The sequence below is a fragment of the Elephas maximus genome, chromosome 17 (genome assembly GCF_024166365.1).
Source record: "Elephas maximus indicus isolate mEleMax1 chromosome 17, mEleMax1 primary haplotype, whole genome shotgun sequence".
Taxonomy (NCBI): Eukaryota; Metazoa; Chordata; class Mammalia; order Proboscidea; family Elephantidae; genus Elephas; species Elephas maximus.
This window is the reverse complement of record NC_064835.1, coordinates 86556951-86576516: the sequence shown is the minus strand read 5'-3', so window position 1 is coordinate 86576516 and position 19566 is coordinate 86556951. Positions and strand designations below refer to the sequence as shown.

At 45.0% G+C, this 19566-nt stretch overlaps 1 protein-coding gene across 10 annotated transcripts in view; it reads left to right on the top strand.

Moving 5' to 3' along the window:
* Positions 1–19566, top strand: part of MRPL30 (mitochondrial ribosomal protein L30) — a 29299-nt gene extending 9733 nt beyond the window's left edge. For 8 of the 10 annotated variants that reach the window (XM_049856576.1, XM_049856574.1, XM_049856581.1 and 5 more), the window contains 5 exons: positions 934–1014; positions 4739–4885; positions 5795–5868; positions 5947–6108; positions 8821–9019. In XM_049856576.1, the coding sequence (XP_049712533.1) occupies positions 934–1014; positions 4739–4885; positions 5795–5868; positions 5947–6079 (435 nt within the window). In that variant the 3' untranslated portion in view covers positions 6080–6108; positions 8821–9019. Of the gene's footprint in view, positions 1–933; positions 1015–4738; positions 4886–5794; positions 5869–5946; positions 6109–7990; positions 8075–8820; positions 9020–18736 lie in introns of those variants that run through there. The other 2 variants (XR_007513585.1, XM_049856578.1) reach the window with 2 other exon arrangements.

Genomic DNA, 19566 nt, shown 5'->3' with positions numbered 1-19566 from the left:
AGTTAGTGCCAGGTGGTTTACATATATTATCTCACCTCAGATTAATCTTGTGGGGGCAGAATTATTTTCCATTTATAGCTGAGGAATCTGATGTCTCACAGCTGGTAGGCGACGGAACCAGGATTAGAAGCCCAAGGTTTCTGGTGTCAAAGCCTGTGTTTTTCTTTAACAGCTCGTGTTCCCTCCTGCCTGTTCTCTGGGAACACTTTGGTTGTCGCCACCATCTCTGCGGCACAGGGAAGGCTAGAAGGGAATGACTGTTGGTATTATCAATCTGTGCCCTGCACTGCAGCCCCGTGATTACCCACGATAGGAGCTTCCTGCTGTGAAGTCTTTGGCAACAAATCTTTTTTCTTCAACAGCCTGAGAGAAACAAGACTGGAGGAATGTAGGGAGGGAATAAGAGATGAGAAGTAGCAGTGATGACCTTGTTAGGCCTAAAAAGAAAATTAGAAATGCATTTGGCTTCTTTTTACTTTGTATTGTTGAGGGTGAATTGTACATTTTCTAGAGCAGGGCTTGGTAAACTATGGCCTACAGTCCAAATTTGGCCCACATCCAAATTTGTTTTTGTAATTAAAATTTATCAGAATGCAGCCACCCCTTTGCTTATGTATTGTCTATGGCTGCTTCTGCCCTGCAATGGCAGAGTTGAGTCTAGGTAACGTCTACTGCATAGCCCCCAGTGCTGGAAATATTTACTCTCTGGCCCTTTACAGGAAAAGTTTGCCAACCTCTGGTCTAGAAGTCTGTATTCAGCTTTGTAATGTCTTCTTGGTTGGATAGGGTACATCCATCCTGCTAGAGGACTGAGATAAACCTTTAAAAATTATAGGTGAGGTCAGAACAGATTTTTGTCACTTAGGATTGGTGGGTATAGATGTCTGCACTAAATGAGGTTCTAAAAAACGAATGTTTTGTGTCGTATTTTAGACTGTGACAAAAGGCGTGGAGTCTCTCATTTGTACAAATTGGATTCGTCACAAATTTACCAGGTCAAGAATTCCAGATAAAGTAAGAACAAGTTTTTTAAAAAAATTGCTGTTGTTAAAACATACTGTGTTTTAAAGGGTGCCAATCTTTATAATATTGAATGCTTTTCTGTGGAATTGCTTTTGGATATATGCACTGGTGCAGAGTTGGAGACGTAGTAGGAATTACGAAGTGGTGGTGTTCTGTTAGCTGTGCCACTGGCCTTCCCAGGTAGTGGGTTCTTACCATCCCAGATTCTATTTGTTCCTGCTTCTGGATTCTCTCCTTTGTCTTGAGAAAACACTGAGTTGTGCTTTTCCTCAGGTTCTCACCGTGCGTCACTTTGTTTTCACTGTCTGTGGCAACCATCTCTATCTGGGGTCCTTGAGTTTTTCTCTACTAGGTTTACCCGTACCTATTGTTCTCTGAGGCGAAGCACCAATTAAGCCCTCCATTGACTTTTTTGAAGATAAAATAGTATCACCACTGACTGCTTTAAAACCTTTAGTGTGGTTGATGCTCTTTTATCAGAGACCTGTTTATTTTTATTTTTTTTTTTTATGAAAATAAACAAAACATACACCTTTAGCAATTTTTACATGTCCGGTTCACCTACAATGGTTACGTACTTCACGTTGTATCACCATTCTCACTCTCTCCACCCCTGTAGTTTCATCACTGTTGACTTATACTCTCTGCCCTCTGTGCTTTAGAGTAACTGTTATCATTTCAATCTCATATAGGTAGTGCAGCAATAGGGCACAACGCTCAAGGCAGACATCACTTACTGCGCTAAATTGTTATTTAGTTTAAAGATGATTTCGTGGGATAGTTTTGGCTCAAGGTTCAAAAGTGGTTTCCAGGCGATAGATTCAAGGGTCCCTCCAGTCTCAATGTGTCCAGGAAGTCTGGTTTCCAATAAGAATTTGAAGTTCCATCCCTCAGTTTTCCTCCTTTTGATCAAGATCCACCTATTGAGTCCCTGATGAAAACAGTCAGTCATGCTTTGGCACCATCCGTTTCTTCTGGTCTCGTGGCAGGGGAGGTAGTAGTTCATGGAGGCAGTTAGACTTACAAACCATTTCACTTGCTAACTTCTAGATCTCCTTCTTCCTCTCTTGCTCCAAACGAATAGAGCCCAGTTGTTGTATCTCGCATGGCTGGTGGCAAGCTTTTAAGATCCCAGGTACTACCTGCTGAACTAGGAGAAAGAATGAACAGAAACTCTTAAAATTGTAATGAGACCTCTTTATTTTTCAAGTCATGGTTTTCCTACAGCTGCCCTTTCCACGACTATATTGTCTCACACCTTTTTTTACATACTTTCCTTAGTCTGTAAACTTCTGGAAGAGAAGGGTAGGTACAAATGTTTGCACTCACTTAAAACGGTATCAGTACTGGCAGCCCTCACCTTATGAATGAGATCCGTTCCTAAGCCTGTCTTTAAGTCGAATTGGTAGGTAAGTTGTGACAGGTACGTATGGTTCATACTTAGCAACAATTAGTCAAATGTTTGTCTTAGTACGTAGTATATGTTTTACCTTTCTACGCATATAACACACTTAAGAAGCACTTTCAAACCGCAAAGTAGTGCCTGCGTTTGTTATCACAAACCGTGGTATTTAACTAGCTGCAGTCCATTCTTAAGTACGAGCTCTCCGTAAATCAGACTTCTACAACCCGGGGACTGCCTGTAGTCAGTACTTAGCAAGGCAGCGATTTTGATTGTCGACTGGAATAAATAAATGTGGAACTTCAGAAAAAATGGTCCCAAGACTTGTACCTTTAACCCCTGCCTATCTTCTGAACTTATTCCTGTATTCCCACCTGGTTTCTAGATATTGCCACTTGGGTAACTCATAGGTATTTCACATTAAACAGATCCAAAATTAAATTCGTTATCTCACTTTCCCTCCAAACAAAAAGCGGCTCTTCTTACAGTAATTTATGTCAGTTTGTGCTGCCGTTCTTAGCTAGTTTCCTAAACTAGACACCCCTGACTCAATCTCAGCCCGTCTTTCCTTCACCCGCCACCAAATCCTTGTATTTACTGCCCACAGGCATCAAATCCATCCCTTTTCCGTTACACCTTCTGCAGCTCAGGCTTTTAAACCGTGGTCATACGTGCTGCTTAACCGGGTTTCCTTGTCCCAGTCCTCCACATCCGGCTGGCTCATTTTATTTTCTTACAAGAATTTTTTTTCTGAGTCTCTTGGAAATAGGGTCATGCTTATTCAAACCTTTAGTAGCTCAGTATCCCTGTAGGTAAACCCTAAAGGTTCAGCACAGTGGAGCATAGTCTAACCTTGTCCCCCGCATTGCTTCTCATGCCCCCTCCCCTTTTTTTTTCACTTTAGCCACAGTGAGCTGATTGCTTTTCCCAAATACTGCATGCTGTCACACTGCCTGCATATATTTTCTCCTTTTCTTTGGTGCACCTACCCCATCCCCTGCCTACCACCCATTCCTCTTACCCTAAATCTCTTCAGAGTCCCTAGAAAAATACAGACCAGTAAAAAGGGCCTGGCCCGTGAATCCCACCCACTTTAGACAGCTGCTTCCTCACCCTTTTCTGTTGTGTGTCTTTAAAACTGGGAATCATCTCGTGTGTAGCATTCCTGTAGCTGCTTCCTTCACTTGGCAATATAATGTGAACCTGTCAGTGGATTGGTGTTTTCAAAATTATTTTTAATGACTGAATAATATTCTTTTGGATGAAAGTACCATCTATTTAAATCTGTTCTTCCTCGGTTTGATTCCTCAGACGTATGACTCTTGATTTAATGCCTTTGAGACTTTTATGGACATATAAGTATTTATGTGTATATACACCCAACAGCTATACGTGTGTGTGTGTAAAATATGGTTTTTAAAATAAGGATTCATAATATATATTACACATACACACCCACGCATTTGGTACTGATGGTACAGACACATTATGCTACCGCACACGGTAATGTGGAAATTTCTGGGTTTTTTTTTTTTTTGCTCAAGAATATATTAGGCCATCCTTCAATGTTAGTCCCTGCAAAGACAGTAAACCACGTTCTTTTTAATGGCGGTGGCGGGGTACAGCGCGTACATCAGTATTTAGTTATTCTCCTGTTGAAGAGCACAGACGTTTTCCTCAAATTTCCCAGTTACACGCAGTGCTGCTGTGCAGGTCCTTGTCCAGTATGTTTATGTGACTGGGCAAGTCTTTCTGTGGGGTAGCTTCTAGAACCTTTTGATGTTTAGAAACTCAGTTCGAATGTCAGCTCTGGGGAACTATTTCTGATCCCCCGTAGGCAGAGCTCCTGCAACCCTGCCTTGTGATCTCACAGTACTGCGTACACACTCCTTACATATTCATCTTTTCATGGTTTTTGATTCATGTGTTTGTTTCCCCACTTGACAGTCAGCTCCTAGCCTTTTGGGAGGCAGGGAGGGGGTGCAGCTCAGGGCTTGGCTCACAGCGTGGCTAATAAATTCTCCTGCCTTTTCAACTCTTTAGTGTCCTCTGGTTGCTTCTGCTTTGGTCTACGGGTAAACAAAAGAACAACAAAAAAACGTTCCTGTGCGATATTAGAGTATGAGATTCTTAGATTCTGTCTCTCCGAGTAATCAGACATGTAGAAATGTTCACGTTGAGGTTGAGGAATATATAAAGATTAGGGATGAGATTATTAGGTATATTTCTTTGTGGGTGGGGCGATGGAGGCACATAGAATCAGAGACTGTGTGGAAGCTGGGAAATGACCATTTATAATTCTTCCCTTTCTAGGTGTTTCAGCCTTCACCTGCAGATCATGAAAAATACGGCGGCGATCCACAAAACCCTCACAAACTGCATGTTGTTACCAGGATAAAAAGTACAAAAAGACGTCCATATTGGGAAAAAGATACAATAAAGATGCTTGGATTAGAAAAAGTACGCAACTATTTTAGTCACCTTTAGTGTTGTTTAAATTTTCTTTGAATTTTACACTTTATAACTTTAAGGCATATATACAGTTTCTTTTCTTCAAATGTCTTACATAGTGTAGCTTATTTGTAAGTTTGATTTAAACAGAATGACCCTTCAGCTTAACATTTTACTGAAACACAGGACCACCTGCTTTCTAGGCTGACCCATAACGTTTTACTGAAACACAGGACCACCTGCTTTCTAGACTGACCCATAACGTTTTACTGAAACACAGGACCACCTGCTTTCTAGACTGACCCATAACATTTTACTGAAACACAGGACCACCTGCTTTCTAGACTGACCCATAACGTTTTACTGAAACACAGGACCACCTGCTTTCTAGGCTGACCCATAACGTTTTACTGAAACACAGGACCACCTGCTTTCTAGACTGACCCATAACGTTTTACTGAAACGTGGACCACCTGCTTTCTAGGCTGACCCATAACAATTTACTGAACCGTGGACCACCTGCTTTTTAGACTGACCCATAACGTTTTACTGAAACGCAGGCCACTTGCTTTCTAGGCTGACCCATAACATTTTACTGAAACACGGGGCCACCTGCTTTCTAGACTGACCCATAACGTTTTACTGAAACGTGGACCACCTGCTTTCTAGGCTGACCCATAACATTTTACTGAAACGCAGGCCACCTGCTTTTTAGGCTGACCCATAACGTTTTACTGAAACGCGGACCACCTGCTTTCTAGGCTGACCCATAACATTTTACTGAAACGCAGGCCACCTGCTTTTTAGGCTGACCCATAACGTTTTACTGTAAGGCGGGACCACCTGCTTTCTAGGCGGACCCATCGCGGGACCACCTGCTGTCTAGACTGACCATAACACCATTTCTTTTGTTCGTAGGCACATACTCCTCAAGTTCACAAGAATATCCCTTCAGTGAATGCAAAACTGAAAGTGGTTAAACATTTGATCAGGTTTGTTGTTCGTTATATCAGCTGCTTTTTAAAAATATGTGACATAGCGTCATTCTAAGTGCTTTTCCTCACGTTCAGAATCCAGCCACTGAAGTTGCCGCAAGGACTGCCAGCAGAGGAAGACATGTCTGACACGTGCCTCAAGAGCACTGGGGAGCTAGTCACGCGGTGGAATCTGAAGCTTGCGGAGCAGGAGGGAAGGAAGGCCTAATGCCAGAGCAGTCCCAGATTTTACAAAATGTAAATCATTTTTATTTAAAGATGACTAGGAAGTGTTTTCATTAAAATATATTTTAAATACCATTGATTTTCACAGACTAAACACAGGATCGTTCTTCCTTATAGACTTAGGGGTTTTAGCGCTAGTATTTGGTTTAATTCTCTCCCTTTTGCCTTAATAGTTTTGCTCCAGAATGGGTAAGAATGACAATTATTTGAATATCTAGATTCAGGCCCACTGCCACCTGAAGCAGTTGTCATTCTTGGTGGTGGTGTTGGTTGACTTCGAGAAGGCTCTAACCCATGGCGACCTTATGTATAATAGAAGGAAACGTTGCCCAGTCCTGTGCCATCTTCATGATCGTTGGTATCCATTTGAGTCCATTGTTGGATCGTTTGAGTCCACTGTTGTATCAGTCCATCTCATTTAGGGTTTCCCTTGTTTTTTGCTGACCCTCTACCAATCATGTTAGCATCTGAAAAAGATTGTTTTCTCATTTAATTTAATTGAATTCAGTAAGCACCTTGGAGAAAACCCTCAGGCAAGTTGAAGAGACAACCTGATCACAAAATTACCGTGCTCATCCAGGCTAGTTCTCATCCTATCACTCCATCTTTAGAGGAGAAAGGCCCTGGGGCCTTGCGATGTTCCAGTTTGATACAGGTCAAGAAGCCTCTCCAACTGAAAAAGAGAAAAGACAAGCTTCTCAGCCACAGTGGATAAAACCTGGCCCAGTAGGGCTGTACTGGGAGTGGACAGAGGCCACCCAGAGCTGACTACAAGTTGAGCAATGGCAGGAAATGAACTGAGGAACGTGAGCGGGAGTTGTACCCCAAGAGACTCCAGCCGTGGAAGACGATGTCCCAGAGGCACAGTGCAAAAAGGAGAGTCTGGAGGGAAGGAGCTCGCCACAAAGCAGCTTCTGAGCTGAGTTTACATTTTAGGCAAAAAGAGGTAGTAGATGAATACGGAGTTCTTTTAAGGGCCAAGAGTCCCAGGAGATAATGAAGCCTGAGGAGTCCCCTGTTCCACAGGCACAATCAGGAGATGTCCTTAGGGCCAGCGAGCTGAGAATCTTCCGAAGGCTACACAGACTGAGTAGTCTAGAGACTTCAGTGGTCGAGCAGTGCCGTCCACCGTCCACCACAAAGGATGCTGGTTGCACGGGATCCAGGACGGCAGTGCCTTTGGCAGCAGTTTACTGTTGAGTTAAAGCTCAAACTTGAAGTAGAGTTGCAGAGCCAGCCGCCGCCACCAGGGGCCAAGGGTGCCTGGGCTCTCAGACTGCCCTTACCGCTGCCCTGGGCACCTTCTTCTGGAACGTGTCCCTTCAGCCAGAAGAGGCTTCTCCATCCCTTCCTAAGAGTAAAAATTTAAAGGAAAAAAAATCATTTCAAGTGGAGATGAGTTACTCATTTTGACATCGGCATTCTCCAAAGAGAACGGTCTCTTGCTCGTAAGCAAGGATATTCTTCTCAGATACATTTGATCCTTCCAACAAGAGTGGTGTCTTCTGTCAGTGCCACGTTTGAGATAGGTTTCGGTATATCAAGAGGTTGGGCTTAGAGAAAGGAGGGGGTCAGCTCCAGCCCTTACTGGGTGTCTGGACCCAAGTCCCTGGAGGGTTATGGACGGAGGTGGGCCCTGGCACTGCAGGGCTGTGGTGAGGAATGGTGTTGAGAAGGAGTGTACTCAGGCTCAGCCAGGGATTACAGTGCCCCAGGGAAGGAGTGTGTACAGGGACTGGCCTGACCCCAGTGTGGCACAAGACCATCAGCCATAAATGCCAGAAAACTCATTTTTTGTTTCTGCAAAAATTGAGGTTCTTGAAGGGGTAGGGGAAGAAGAGCCCTGGGCATTGTGCCTGTCTTGTTCCCAGCATCTCTCTTCTTGGCCCTTCAGGCTGGGGTGAGGACTACTTGTCCTGTGACCTTGGCCTGGCTTCCCACTGGCTGCTGCCTCTTACCCTCCTCAGCTGTCAAGCAGGTAATGCCCACCTCAGAATTGACTGGTGGAAGGAGATGGAAGCTCTAGAGAAAAAGGTGTTTTAAAAGCTTTGTTCTTTCTATTTCTGCATTCTCAACAGCTAAGCATTTCAGTCATTCACCTTGGGATAGAATCTCCTAGCTTCACTCTGAATGAACAGAATTACAATATGACTACATTTAGCATTGCTGTATTTCAGAACGAGAGGCGAGATGACCGTTTTTTGATCATACCTCTTCCTTTGTGTGTGTGTAATTGCAGAGACCATCTGGACCTTCCCTTGCCTCTTTTTTTTTTTTTTTTTTAATGCTTCAGGTGAAGGTTTACAGAGCAAATTAGTTTCTCATTAAACTAATACACGTATTGTTCTGTGACATTGGTTGCCAACCCCACGATGTGTCAACACTCTCCCCTTCTCGACCTTGGGTTCCCAATTTCCATTCATCCAGCTTTCCTGTCCCCTCCTGCCTTGTCAGTCTTGTCTCTGGGCTGATGTGCCCATTTAGTCTCGTATACATGTTTGAGCTACATGTATTATTGTGTTTTGTGGGCTGGTTTTATCTTTGGTTCAAGGGTGAACCTCAGGAGTGACTTTAGTACTGAGTTAAAAGGGTGTCCAGGGGCCATACTCCCGGGTTTCTCCAGTCTCCGGCAGTCCAGTAAATCTGGTCTTTTTTGTGAGTTTGAATTTTGCTCTACATTCTCTCCACCTCTGACCGGGAGATCATCTGTCTTTCACGTTATAGAGCTCCAGCTACTGCGCCATTGGAGTGGTGTCCACATGAGGCTCTTGGCACCATCGACACCTGCATGATATACGGCATCCCTTCCTGTAAAGCACAGAAGACAAGGTGGCCATCCAGGTGGCAATGCCGCAGGACCACCTCTGACTTTGGGGTATATTTAAGGCATTTCTCTTAAAAAATAAAGACGTTCTGTACGGTTCCGAGGTGTAAACCACAGTCATCTCACTGAGATTCCTGAATGAGAAGCTGCCGAGTCTGTCCACCCTCTCCTGTGTGATGACCAGCCTCTGCCTAAGGGCCTTCTTGCCTGCTGAGGATCTGTTTGGGATTTAACACCTGAAACAATCCACCAGGAGAACAGCCAGGAACGGCAGGGGCTTTGAAACTAGTCCAAGCTGTGTCTAAGTCCCAGGTATATGAGCACTTGAGGGTTTGCCCTTATGTGTAAGGTACTAATCCCTCTAAGACTTAACTTGCTTCTGCCATAAAGGTATTACAGCACCGAACTCACAGGATCTCCACAACAGCTAAGGAGATAGTGTCTGAAATGCTTGCTGTAGTTAATGGCCAGCAGCTGTCTGCCGTCATCATTAGCTGTCTTCTGATTTCACTGCAGGCAGACCTCAGCCCCGTGTGACAGGGGCATCAGGGAAGTTCATCCCACGCTTCCCCTCAGAACCTCCATGGATGTTGGAGTTGCCTGAAACCCTCTTACCGTTATTTCTTTAAGGCTTCTGCTCTGATGAAAATGCAAATACCTCAGTCCGAGGTAATGTGCAAAAGTATGCTCCTCACATTTCGGTAGCACGTTGTTGTTAAGTGCCATCCAGTTGATTACGAATCATAGTGACACTAGAGGGCAGAGTAGAACCGCCCTATAGGGTTTCCAAGGAGCAGCTGTTGGAGTTGAACTGCCGACCTTTTGGTTAGCAGCTGAGCTCTTAACCACTGTGCCAGGAGGGCCGGTAACCACAGGTGAAACTTGGCTAACGCTGAGGTAACTCTGCATTAAACTGGGATAACGATACTCGGGTAGTCCTGAGTAACCTTGGGGCAGTACTGAGGTGGAATTGGCTTGAGGAAACCTTTAGAGACTGAGGGTTGGGTACAGGACACAGTGTGTGAGGAGGTTGGTTCTGGGATTGGGGAAAGCAGTGAATGGCTGAAAAACTATGAACTTCACGAAGTATACACACTTCATGTATAGCCGGGGTTCCTTGCTTACTCTCTGTGGGCCCCTGAGCAAGTGACTTCACCTTTTCTCAGATTCCTCACATGAGGATAATTCCTACAGCATCTGATTGTTTTGAGGATTTGACGAGATGATTTAGTGAATTAATGCTTGTGAAGGATTAGTAATGGCTACTGTTTAGTGAAAACCATCCATATGCCCGGAAGGCTTTTCACCTGTAAAATGCATCTTTCAGTATCTGTAAAGAGGGATAAATGATCTCCATTTTACAGCTGAGGACACTGGAGGTCAGAAAGGACCACATCCTTTATTTACCTTGGCAATTTCATCAAGATGTGAGATGAAGGGGCCTCTGATCCTTGGCGATGCCCTGCTCTCCGTCTTCCACATACATTTCACTTCAAGGCACAGGGTGTTTACATTCGGGGGACACTTGGCTGTGTTGCAGGACCGAGTTTTGCATGGTTTTGCTTGGGCTGCTGGGAGAAACAGTGGCGGCTGGTGTGCGGCATATGGAGAGTCCAGGCCTCCCTAGGGATATCTAGAGGCGGTCATCTTGGGAATGTGTGATGTGGCAGCATGGGGGCCCACCCCCAGCACACCCCAGGGGAGAGGAGAGAGGAGGCAAGGCGAGGACAGGCACAGAATGCCCATGACCAACTGGCAGGTGGAGCCATACAGTTCCTAGGCCAGGGCTGGTTTCAAGCAGGGAGCCTCCCTGGGCTCACTGAGACAGCCACCATGGGAGAAGAAAGAACACTGGCCTTTGAATGAAAAGAACTGGGTTCAACCCAAGCTTTCACGAGGCTTTGATCATTACTCAGCCTCAGTTTGGAGAAACGCCTTTCTCTGCTTTCTGCTGCCCAGCTCAGCCTGGGGCCTGAGGTCCCATCCGTGAGACTGGCCTTTTCCCATTGTCTGAGAAGAAACGTAGTCTCATTTGGTAAGACCCTTTTCCCCTCACCCGTCTCAGCTCACTCTCCACAGGCTTCAAAGCAGATAAGCTTCTACCTTGGAGCAGGTGGGGATGGACAGAAAATGGGGGCTGGATGCTCCGCTGGAGCTAGGGTTTTGGATGAGCTGCTCATCACCTGTTCTAACTAGTCTGATGGACAGATAGATGAATAAGGGGCTACATAAATACATAAGAAAAACAAGCAGCTATGCTGACTTCTGCTGTAACTCACCCTGAAGGACGGTCCTCTACAGACCACACCCCTTCCAATGTACCAATAGCCCATCCACCTCACCACCTGTCTTGATACTGTGGACTCTGGACCAAGAGTGGCCCAGACTCACTGGCTCCAGGGGAAAAATGGAAGGTTCCTACAAAAGAGACATTTTCCTTCTGAAACAAATGGCTCACTGGGCCCAGCAGAGCAGCAAAAAGGGGTGTGAGTGGTCAGTGGGCCCTGCAGGTGGGCAGATGGAAGCACAACATACCTTTCAGCTTTTGTTCCTCTGTCCAGGTGGGAAATTTTTGCCAGACGGCATTAATCCTGTCAACCAGAATCCCGCTGTCTTGATGAGTGTGTGTCTGAATGTTCCAGTCTCCAGAGAGTTTGTTGTGTTTGTCAGCTCAAGAAATTCAGACAAGAGGAGTGATGATTCCCCAGGGAGAATTCAACCCTTCCAACAGAGTGGACCCTAAATTCAAGGTTCCTGTGGGATGTTAAATTAAGTATTTTTCATTGTATTTATTTAAATTCTGTGTAGTCTACAGTCATGCTCGCTCTTTGCTTGCCCGTGAAGTTAAGTAAGTTCTGTCTTTGTATTGCTCAGTCCCCAGGTTTCACAGACTATTACTTTTGGTCTTGTCAGAGTTGTCCCGCGACACCTTGTCTTCATATCCACATCTCATTTACTGCTTTCTCGTTACCCTTTGGTTCAGCGATATAGGCGTCCCCAGTGAGGGTCTAGCTGCCCCTAGCAGGGGCGATGCTTTTATGAAGCAGTGGTCTGTATTTACAGTCGTAATTTGCTGAGACTGTCTAAATGCAGGGCCTTCATTTAGTACAGCTGTACTAAGCTGACTTCCCTGTAGGTGGAACGTGTGGTGGAAGTCCGCAAGGCCCTCGACAAAAAGATCTCCCCCATCACTCTGCCAAGGCTCTGACCTGCTACTATTAGAAATGCAGTCATTTAAATTAAAGCCCTGAGTGTTCAGGAGCCCCCACCCCCATCCCACTCCCATGAAGGGGCAACTGTTGAGAGTTCCCTCTGAGTCATAAATTACCTGAGTTCCTCAGGTTATTTCAGTGTGGAGGGGAAAGGAAGGAGGAAGTTGAGGGCCCTCGGGGAACAACATCCTAGAGGGAGCACACAGGTGGTTAGTGCCCTGGGACGAAGCCAGGATTGGGTACAACAAATGCACAAGTGCGGGGCAGAGACCCTGAAACGGGACCTGGAAGGGCATCTTTCGCCCACCTTAAATTTTACAGCAGAGTGTGGGCGGGTATCATTTTCATGCTATAAAATAAATAAATCCTTAATCTCTTATGTTACAAAGCCAAAATCCAACAGCTGACTGAACCAGCCTTCACTGCTTTGCTGTCATACCTGCATCAGCCCGAACCCATTATCTCCCCAGCCATTTCTGAGAGCACCCCAGCATGGCTCTTCCGTGAGATGGCGGCCACAAGATGATGTCCACAGTGAGCACTAGGTCCACACATAAACTTTCCCCAGCCTTCCAGATGCTGTGTTTGTAGGGGAACATCCTTTGAAGATCCAATGCTGTGATCCTTCTGGAAGCAGTCCATCCTGAGAACAGCAGGAGGAGGGAGGGTGCTGTCTTTCGAAGGCAGAACTTCTGACTTCACAGCTGTGGTCTCCAAACTGGAGTGTTCATACCCAAGGGAGACAGTGTGGTCCAGTGGAGTGGAGGAAATAAGTACTAGAAATTTTAATTCCATCCGGGGTTGGCTTGCCCAGTTCGCCATACTGCTCCATTCCTAGGCACATCCTCTCCTATCCCGCTTCCTTCTCCAGGGACTGGTCCCTCCTGATGACACGTCCAAAGTATGTGAGACAAAGTCTCACCATCCTCACTTCCAAGGAACACTCTGGCTGTATTTCTACCAAGATAGACTTGTTCATCCTTCCGGCAGTCCATAGTATATTCAATATTCTTCACCAATGCGACAATTCAAAGGCATCAATTCTTCAGTCTTCCTTATTCATTGTCCACTTTTCACATGCATATGATGCAATTGAAAATACCATGGCTTAGGTCAGGCACATCTTAGCCCTCAAAAGGACATCTTCGCTTTTCAACACTTTAAAAGAATTCTTTCGCAGCAGATTTGCCAAATGCAATATGTTGTATGATTTCTTGGCTGCTGCTTCCATGGGCATTGATTGTGGATCCAAATAAAATGATATCATCAAGGTCAATTTTTTCTGCATTTATCATGATATTGCTTATTGGTCCAGTTGTGAGGATTTTTGTTTTCTTTATTTTGAGGTGTAATCCATACTGAAGGCTATAGGCTTTGATCTTTATCAGTAAGTGCTTCAAGTCCTCTTTACTTTCAGCAGGCAAGGTTGTGTCATCTGCATATCTCAGGTTGTTAATGAGTCTTCTTCCAATCTTGAAGACGGATTCTTCTTCATATAGTCCAGCTTCTCAGGTTATTTGCTCAGCATACAGATTGAATAGGTATGGTGAAAGGATGCAACCCTGACACACACCTTTTCAGATTTTAAACCACACAGCATTCCCTTACTCTGTCCGAACAGCTGCCTCTTGGTCTGTGTACAGGTTCCTCATGAGCACAATTAAGTGTTCTGGAATTCCTATTCTTTGCAGTGTTATCCATAGTTTGTTATGGTCCACACAGTCAAATGCCTTTGCATAGTCAATAAAATTGATCTGTAACTTTGTTTTCTTGTACTCTGTATTTCAGATTGTGATACCAGGGTGAGGCTATGCTCTAGGGTAAAAAGGAAAGACAGAAGATTAGTTTTGCTCTCAGTATCATCAGAGTCTTATTTTGGGACTTTACTCTCATGCATCTGGGGCCTCTTGGGAACTGGAAGGGCTATGGCTTGGGTCCACCAGGAAAAGAAAGAATTCTAAAGTGGTAATAAATGTAATATTACATATGACAAGATCTTCAGTTTTCTTCTCATTCACTAATCATCACAACTCACATCCCACAGCCAGAGACAGGTGAAAATGAGAACTTTGTGATTATTTGTTCCTTGCAGGGTATCATTCAGATTCTCACTGTCTTAGTATTTAATGGTCACAAGCCCACCATATACTTTCAGCTGTTCCAAGATGTCTTGATTAGGCTCCCCATAAGTGGATCCTGAGATAAACATTTGTGTGAAAGTAAGAGAACGTTAGAGAATGAACCTAGGAAGGGAAATTCAAGCAAGTGCACAGTTTCAAGCAAATTCTTGCAGAGAGTAAATTTGGCACAGTCCTACAGCTAGCTGTGGAGATAGTGTAGGTCACCTCAGAACTGTTTGGGAAAAAGATTATCTACACTCCCGCACCCATCCGTCATTGCCTGAGGCTTGTAGGAGTAGTGGGATTGTAGCAAATTTCCAGGCTCTCCAGGATATTTCTGCTCTAGAGGGCAGCCCTCTGACAAAGAGACCCTGCTACTGACTTTTGAGGGTATAAGTAACAGGAAGCTGATGAGCTTGGGAAATGATAAAGTCATCCAAATGGACAGAATACTGGCAGTATCTATCATAGCCCACTCCTTGCACCACTCAGATTTACTCTTGCCAGACCCTAAGCTCATTCTACTGAGCATCCAGTAAGGTGACTGGTCACAATTTGTAGAATAAAATCTAGAAATGGAAGGTAGTTGGCACAAACTCTAGCCCCTACTGCCTGGGTTGATCACGAGGCCATAGTTGATATTCATCACCTCCCTCCACTACCACCCATTCTAGATCCCCTTAACCTCAGCCGGGAGTGCAGCTGGTCTGGATCGCTTCCCTAATAGGATGACCCAGACCTTCATCTCTGAGAGGTTTGGACCCTGATTACTGTGCTCTTGTCAGGCTGAGGTGGCTGTAATTGTCCATTCACAGCTCCAAAATGGCACAGGAGTATCAGGATCTTCTAGCCCCAGACATATTTCTCCATGCCCCGTCCCCGCCGCCCCGCCATCATGTTAAAGCAACCGTGTCTCCTCTAGAGAGTTTCCAGAATAGTAAGTTCTTTCTTTGCCTCTGATCCAACAGCACAAGGGTTCCCAAATGATCAGGCAACATACATATTCCCCTTAGTGGATGTGTTCCCCCTCACCACCCACCCACCCTTAGGAGCCAGGTCCTCCAGACGTCCTGAACCTAGACTTGAAGAGACTGGAAACACCAGTGGCTCACTGGGAGTGATGCTGAGCGATACCACTCCTATCTTTACTACTTCATTTCTGGACCTACATATTCTGCCTGTTGAGAATATAGTGTTGGTTTCCAGATTGTGGAGATAAAGACCACCCAAATGAGGTGGTTACTATAGCAACAGAGTCAGCCACCATCACTTGTGTTTGTCAGAGACTAAGGCAGACAGAGGAGTGGGAAAGATTTATAGTAAAAGAAGGGAAGGCTTCAGGTGTGCTTCAATTGCTGGTTGTTGGTGTCAGGAAGCCGGAGGTGGGCTAAGAAGAAATGGGGAATGTTATGTGACTGGTTTTGGGGGATATTTGGTTTTCTCTAGTTGGCCCTGAATTGGAAGTAGGGGCAAGAAATAGGGAAGCTGGTCGTTTTTGACCAAGCTCTGACAGTTCTGGGCCAATCGTTGCAGAGGCTGTAGTTTAGCTTCCCAGGCTGGTTGTTGGGGAATTTGTGGTTTGGCTTCCTGGACTGGCTGCTGCAGAGGTTGGGAGTCAGAGTTCTACTGCCGTATGTAGTCTGGCCATTGTCTGCCTGTATATTCAATCTCTCAATCATCCCCTTTTAGTCAGTCTTTCTCTTTTGAGAGGCTGACCAATTCAGAGAAGGCTAATGACCCAGATGTGCCCTGGTCTGGGATTGTTTGGTTGTCTCCATAATCAGCTGCGTCACAAGATCTTCTTGACTTTTTGTTGCTGAATCATCGTGTGAACATTTGGGGAAGAGAGTGGCTGTGCAGAATCATTTAACACTTTGGATAGAAGGTAACTGGCCAGCACCATGACCACTATGACAAAAACAAGAAAAATCAATATTTTCTGTAAGACACTTCAGAGCCAATATTCTCTGTAAGACACTTCAGAGCCAGGAACCCTAGTTGCTCAACCCAAGCCAAGAGAAGACATCCCATAGGCCACAAAGATCAAGTTAAAACAACAATGAGATGCCACTAAACACCTATTAAAAAAAAAACCTATTAGAAGGACTAAAATCCCAAACACTGGCAACACCAAATACCAGTGAGAATGTGTAGAGAGAGCAACAGGAGCTCACATTTGTTGCTGGTGGGAATACAAAATGGTCCGGCCACTTTGGAAGACAGTGTGACAGTTTCTTACAAGGCTAAATATAGTCTCACCTTTCAATCCAGCATTTACCCAAATGAGTTGAAAACATGTCCGGACGAAAACCTGCACACAAATATTTATAGCAGCTTTATTCATAACTCATAATTATTTATAATTGACAAAAATTGGAAGCAACCAAGAAGTCTTTCAATAGATGAATGGATAAGCAAACTGTATCACATACATAAAATGGGGTATCATTCAGCAATAAGAAGAAATGAGCTATCAAGAGACAAAAAGACATGGAGGAACCTTAAATGCATATTGCTAAGTGAAGGAAACCAATCTGAAAAGGCTGCCTTCTGTATGATTCCAAGTTTGTGACATTCTGGAAGGGGCAAAGGTATAGTCAGTAGAAAGGTCAGTGGTTGCCGGGGGCTCATGTGGAGGGAGGGTGGGATGAGCAGATGGAGCACAGGATTTTTAGGCCAGTGAGTCTACTCTGTATGATGCTGTAATGGTGCATACGGGACATTACATAGTTGTCAAAACCCACAAAACTGTGTATCACAAAGAGTCAACTCCAGTGTAAGCTCTGGCCTTTCATTAATAATACTGTATCAATATTTTCATCAGTTGTGACAAATGTACCACACAAATGCAAGATGTTAATAGTAGGGGAAATGTGTGCAAGGGGAGGAGGTGGGATATATAGCACCTCTCTGTTCTTCCTGCTCAGCTGTTCTGCAAATCTAAAACTGCTCTAAAACATAAGTCTATTAATTTTTTAAAAAAAGAAAGAAAACAGAAATTAGAGTCTTGGCTGACAGAACTCTGGCCAGCAGCCACAGAGAGACAAATTTCCGTGCAGTCTCAGATGGTCAGCGCCTGGTTTTGTAGACGTCTGCATCACTGGAGTGAGTGAACCTCATTGCTTCTCCAGTAGAATGGTTACAGGGCAATTCTGGATGTGACTTCGTACCACAGACTGACGAAAATATTCTGTCATTCTGATTTGTCCCCACAGACCTTTACGGCAGTGATCAGAAACACTGAAATATCTGAGTTTGCCTGTTTAACTGCAGTCTTTACGCTGCACCGAGTGGAAGTCTTGAATCTTTGCATCAGCACACACCTACTGCCTGACTGGGCTGGCAGTGGGAATATTGCAAAGCCAGTCACTTTGTATTTGGGGTCCTTTATCTTCCAGGGGTCCCCCTCTCCCAGGAGACCTGCATCCTCAGGACCCCCTGGCTGCCCCAGCCTCTCGCTCCGGAGGTGCCGCCACCAGTGCGGTAACTGCCTGGTCACACGTAATCCTCAGTTTGCAAAACAGCCTCTGGGGCACGTCTTACTGCTGAGCCCATTTTTCAGGCAGTATGTTCTTTCAGGGAGCCCTGGTGGTGCAGTAGTTAAGTGTTTGGCTGCTAACCAAAGGGTCAGCAGTTTAAATCCACCAGCCGCTCCTTGGGAACCCTGTGAAGCAATTTTACTCTGTCCTACAGGGTTGCTATGAGTTGGAATTGACTCGATGGCAATGGGTTTGGTTTTTGGTTTTCTTTTAGCAGTTGTGGAGGAACAAGGGAAGGAAGCCTCAGCCTCTCCATCTCTGCCTTCTAATGATGCCGTCAGTACAGATGTGTTAAGCCCCGTGAGGCATGGGTGGCCGAGGAATAGAAAGGATAAGAACATAATTGTGAATAAGTCCAGCCAGGGAAATACTTTCAGTTTTTTTTTTTTTTGCTCTGAAAACTAGAAAGATTTTATTCATCCTCCAGTAAGAGCTTAGCTTTTGGACAACTAAAAAAAAAGATAATATTTCACACAGTAGGCAGTAAACATAGAACAATTCATTATCCCTGAAGGAGACACAGGCAAAAATATTTTTAAAAATGAGGATAACCGAAAGAATGATTAATGGGTCCTCATTTGAGATTAGTATCTTTGGACTTGTTCTCAGTAAATCCCTGGTAACCAGCTCTGACTAGAGACAGGAAGAAGATGAAGACTGGGAAAGTTCTAGTATATCTCATTAGTGATTCTGATTGATTATGGTGAGCTTGGAATGGAAATCATGAGGCATAATGAGGCTTGTGTGTTATTATCAGTTGGCTCTTACCATGTTAAGTAGGAAGGAAAGCAAACAATGTTGCAGAGATATTCCCGTGTTCCCCAGCCTCCAGGTATAGCTAAACCTTGTGAGGCGGGTGCTAACAGTGACCCTCCCCAAACCATGGACCTTTCGGGATTCTTGGCTGATTTCTAACTGCCAGTGTCTGCACCTCTGTGCCTACAGCCTCTGTTCCCTGGAACTGCAGCAAAGTGTGCTGCCTACTTGCATGGCAGACCAGAAGCAGCAAGGAACTGACACTCCGCACCCCACCCCAGCCCTCGACCAGTGGCCCTCAGAAGTGGGTATGTATAAATGTCCTAGTCCATTGCCCTTTGGGTAGAATGATTCTGAGGTGTGTGTTTTCCACCATTTCTCACAGTTTTCCTGCAGGATTCAACTTCATGCCCACTGGGGTAGCTGGCTTGATGACACACTCTTCCTTTATTGGCTGTCTTCCCTTCCCAGTATGACTGTCACACTTTATACCAATGTTCTCTGCACCTCCCAAATAAACTACCTGCACTTGAATCCTTGTCTCAGGGTCTGCTTCTGGCGGAACCAAACTAAGACACCTTGAGCATGGACTCTCCCGTAGGACAGCCCTTGGTATCCCAGTCATAAAGAGAAAACTGGGGAGATAGATGTAGGGTGTAAGTCGGTGTTCTATTTCTTGTTGTTCACATTACTTGGAAATTATCTCACCTAGATGTACTTTATTGCTTTTTGTGACGTTGAAGGAGTTGGCATGTTTGTGAGGCACAGTCTTGAAGAAATCATTCTTGAGCAAAGTAGAGTTCCGACGAATGGTCTGGGCTGCCCATATGCAGGGGTGATATTCAAGTCTTTAACAATTCATACAACATGGGCCTTGATCAATCACAACAGGCTTTGGCCCATATGCTCCAAGGCCGCCACACCCACTGCCTGTTAGGACTCATACAAGGACCCCAAGCAGGCTTGAGAGGCCACTGGGCAGAGAATGCTTTACTTGGCTTTCTCCAGGAGGGCTCAGA